Source organism: Monoraphidium neglectum (genome assembly GCF_000611645.1).
Source record: "Monoraphidium neglectum strain SAG 48.87 unplaced genomic scaffold scaffold00128, whole genome shotgun sequence".
NCBI lineage: Eukaryota > Viridiplantae > Chlorophyta > Chlorophyceae > Sphaeropleales > Selenastraceae > Monoraphidium > Monoraphidium neglectum.
In genome coordinates, this window is record NW_014013500.1 from 9,125 (window position 1) to 12,832 (window position 3,708).

At 64.8% G+C, this 3,708-nt stretch overlaps 1 protein-coding gene across 1 annotated transcript in view; it reads left to right on the top strand.

The window, feature by feature from the left end:
• Positions 1–2,341: 2,341 nt before the first annotated feature.
• Positions 2,342–3,708, top strand: part of MNEG_1309 (hypothetical protein) — a gene marked incomplete at both ends in the record, with an annotated part of 8,682 nt that continues 7,315 nt past the window's right edge. The window contains 3 exons of the mRNA XM_014050206.1: positions 2,342–2,413; positions 2,673–2,789; positions 3,115–3,335. Coding sequence (XP_013905660.1) covers positions 2,342–2,413; positions 2,673–2,789; positions 3,115–3,335 — 410 coding nt within the window. The remainder of the gene's footprint in view (positions 2,414–2,672; positions 2,790–3,114; positions 3,336–3,708) is intronic.

Sequence of the window (3,708 nt, forward strand, 5' to 3'; positions counted from 1 at the left end):
GGGCCCAGCCCCCCCCCCCCCCCGCCAAAGCAGTGCGGCAAGCGGCCGGCTTCAAGCCGCGCTGGGCGCCTCACGGTCCGGGCTGCAGGTGGACACGTGCAGATCCAGGGTCGGGCGCTGAGTCAGCTTATAAAAAGTGACCGTCTGACTGATGGTGATGTCATTCGCGGGGACCCGGCGGCCGTGCGGGCCGTCCTCCAGGAGGGCTGAGCCCGCGGCGATGACCACAGTGATGGTCAGCTGATGCTCTCCCTGCAGGGGTGTGGCAGCACGCCGCTCCGGTGAGCCCCAGCAAGCCGAGCAGATGGGTCGCAGCCGCAAACCTTACCAGCCAGCCGGCGGTGCGGGGCTGGAGGCAGCCGCATCGCCACACGCATGCGGCTGGGCGCGTTGTTTGGCGACAGCGGCGTCGTCCGTCCGGCTGCTGCTTCGCGAAAGGCTGCGGTGCCGCGCTCTGCCGCTGCATCAATCTGAGCGGTCGCCCTCCATGCGCCGCCTCTCTTGTCGGCCACCACAGGGTCCCGCAAGTCTCCAGGCACGCATCCAGGGGCGCCCCTGGCCTGAATGATCCCCCGTGCGCGTTCTCCCCCATCGCCGCCATCCCGCGTTGCTCACGTCTCGCAGGCCCCAAACATTGGCCGACCACGACGGCACGTCAGTCAGGTTTGCCAGCACCACCGGCTCGGCCGTCCCCATGATTTCTCGCCCGCCGTTGAGCCGTGTCGACCACGTGAACGCCGCGGGCTGGATCACGCTGCCCCACTCGGCCCCGAGCGCCCTGCGGCGCCATGACGCCGCCGGCCGGCAGGCCTCCGTGACCGGCGTGCTGCTGGGCAGCAGCAGCGGGTGGATTGGCAGGAAGAACAGCTCCGGCCAGGGGCTGCCGTAAAGCGCGATGGGATACAAGCTGTATCTGTCGTTATTCCCGGCCTTCAGTTGGTTCGGCCGCGTCCAGGCAGCAGGCTGGTTGGTGTAACCCGCCGGGAAGAAGTCCAGCTTGCCATAGCTGGCGCAGTCCGTAGCTCCCGCTGCCGTCTCTGCCGCCGCAGCCGCCGGCGCTGCCGCTGCCCCTGGATGCGAGCGGATGCCATGTGTCGGCGGAACTTGCATGCACGGGGTGCGTGCGCAACGCCACATGCAGCAGCAGCAGCGGTGCATGCGCAAGCTGTCGCCGCAAGGGGTGAGTGCGAGCGCTATCTAACGCAGCACACGCATAGTGGTCTTAGCTCGTATTTGCCCTTTTTCAAACGCGCCCGCGGCCTTGCAGAACTGACCTTGGGCGGTTATCGCCCACATGATGGCGAACGCAGCCCATTGCATCGTTGATGTAGATACTTGCTATTCAGAGAAGCTACTGGGAGCTTACTGCTTTGAAATTCCCTCCCCACGGCCCAGGGCACTGCCGAGCTGAATTTCCTTCTCCTGTCGCTATGTGGGCGACATGGTAAAGAAAATTGACTTGAATTTGTGTAAGTTGTTCAAGAACATGTCAAAGCACGTGCCACCATGAACTGTTGTTGTGTGCAAGCTGCACGCACTGGAGCGCACACGCGGGGCTTCCGCCGTCCGTGTGCGCCTGCGCGATTGCCTACTACACCTTCACACGGCTGCGCTGAATACTAACCGCGCATCTGGAAATGGTAATGCGATTGACAGGAACACCAGCAAGTGCCTCGCGGACAGGCTTAGGCAGCGGCAATGCGGCAAGGCCCCACGGGGGTCGGTGCTGTTGTGCAGTAATCCCGCCGAGGGGACGTGCACGGACTAGCGAAAGCCACCAAAAGCATACTGCGGCCGAGTGATTGCGCACAACTTCCCGCTTTTATTGCGAGTCAAATGTCTGGGTCCGCCCACCCCACCCAGGGCGACATGCTGACCACGACCTCATGTACAATAGAGCTGAGCGTTGAGATTCCTTATGACCACCCTTGACTGCCAAGTCGGTCATATTCACCGCCCGCTTGCCAATGTTGAGGGCAGCGACCTGAGGAGAGCGACCTGCCCCACCTCGACCTGATGAGCTTAGCTGCGCGAAGCATCGGCGCTTCGCTGCAGGTGGCACCTCGAGCGTTCACATGATTAATTTACAACGCGATCACAAGACACGATATTTTATCGTACATACGCTGTACTGTACTCATCTAAAGACGACGCCCTCCAGGGCCAGTGTACCGTATCAATCATATCCCGCGTCCTACGTGCTAGTCCGATCAGTGCAGCATGAGGCGCGCGAAGTTACCGATGTGGTCTGATCCAGTTGTTGCTGTCGAAGAGCTCGTAGTGGCTTGCGCGTGGTGCAGTGTGATCATCGTCTGAAAGCATCTACAGCAAACGCAGCACTATGGCGTGGAGGTACACCGTCAACATACCTCTATGGATCCAGGGCAAGGACGCAGAGGGCGAGGCCGTGACGGTAAGCCGCTGCGGCGCGCACCCGTCATCCCACGCAGCGCTGCACCTGTCACCGTGCCTGGCCCCGTTCCACGGCCCGCGTCTATCGTGCCTGCAGCGTGCGTTTGCATGCACCCGGCAACCATTGTGCTGCCGGCAGTCCAAACTAGGCATGCAGCCGCCCTCAGGGTTTGCCCAACCCCAGCCCCGACCCGCCCCGCGCGGGCACCCGCCCCATGCACCCCACATGCGACCCTCCTCCCCGCCCTCCACCCCGCCAGCTGTACCGCGTTAACGTGCTGGTGCAGCCCCCCGACGCGACCGACCAAGCGGCGCTGTCGCGGCCGCCGTTTTTCGTGCTGCGCCGCTACTCACAGTTCCGCCAGCTGTTCCTGGATGTGAGGGCCGCCTGCGATTGCATGCAACGCGGGGCACTCGGAACCCGGCGCGTGCTCACCACCTCTCCGCGAGGCTGGGTGCTTCTCGGTCAGCTGACCCCTTGCGGCAGCGCCTCGGCGCTCGTACCAACGGCTGCTTGCCCGGCCCAGCTTGCCCCTGTTCTCCTCGCCAAAACCCGCCGCCGCTGTGCCACCCCTACCACGCCTGGCTGGCGCCCACGCCGGGGGCTGCGGCCCGACCCCGCGCACAACACTCTGCCTCGCCAGCACGACGCCCCACCACATACCCCTCAAACCCCCAAACTGCCCCTCACTCTTCCGCCAGCTCAAAGCGCAGATGCCAGATCTCATGCGCGACCGGGCGCTGCAGCCGCCCCCCAAGCACCCGCTGCAGCTGGGGGGTCAGAAGGAGCTTCTGGACCAGCGGCGCGCGGATCTGGAGCGCTGGATGTGGCAGCTGATCGGGCGCCCCGAGATCGCGCGGGGCGGCGCCATCAAGGCGTTTCTGGAGTTCGATAAGGCCATGGCGCGCGCGGCGCAGCTGAGGTGTGTGTGTGGTTCAGTGTGTACGTGTTGTGATGTGCGTGCGTGTGGATGTGTGTGTTTATGTGTTGTATTGCGTGCGTGCCCATGTGCTTGCGTTTGTGTGTGTTGGTGAGGGAGTGCGGGTGGTTTTCGCGCCCCCTGGACACCCTTTTGTGGGGTGGGGGGGGGCATACGGCTGGGGATGCCGCCTTGTGTTTACTACCTACGCAAGCCGGAAGATGGCGCACCCGCCAGCACTCGCCGCCGCGCCGCCCCTGACCTGCGCCTGGGACCCCCGCGGCGCGCCTCGCCTGACGGCTGCGCCACTGCGCCGCTTTGCGCGCCCCCCCGCAGCAGGCAGGCGGCGGCGGCAGCGGCGGCGTCGTCCTACAGC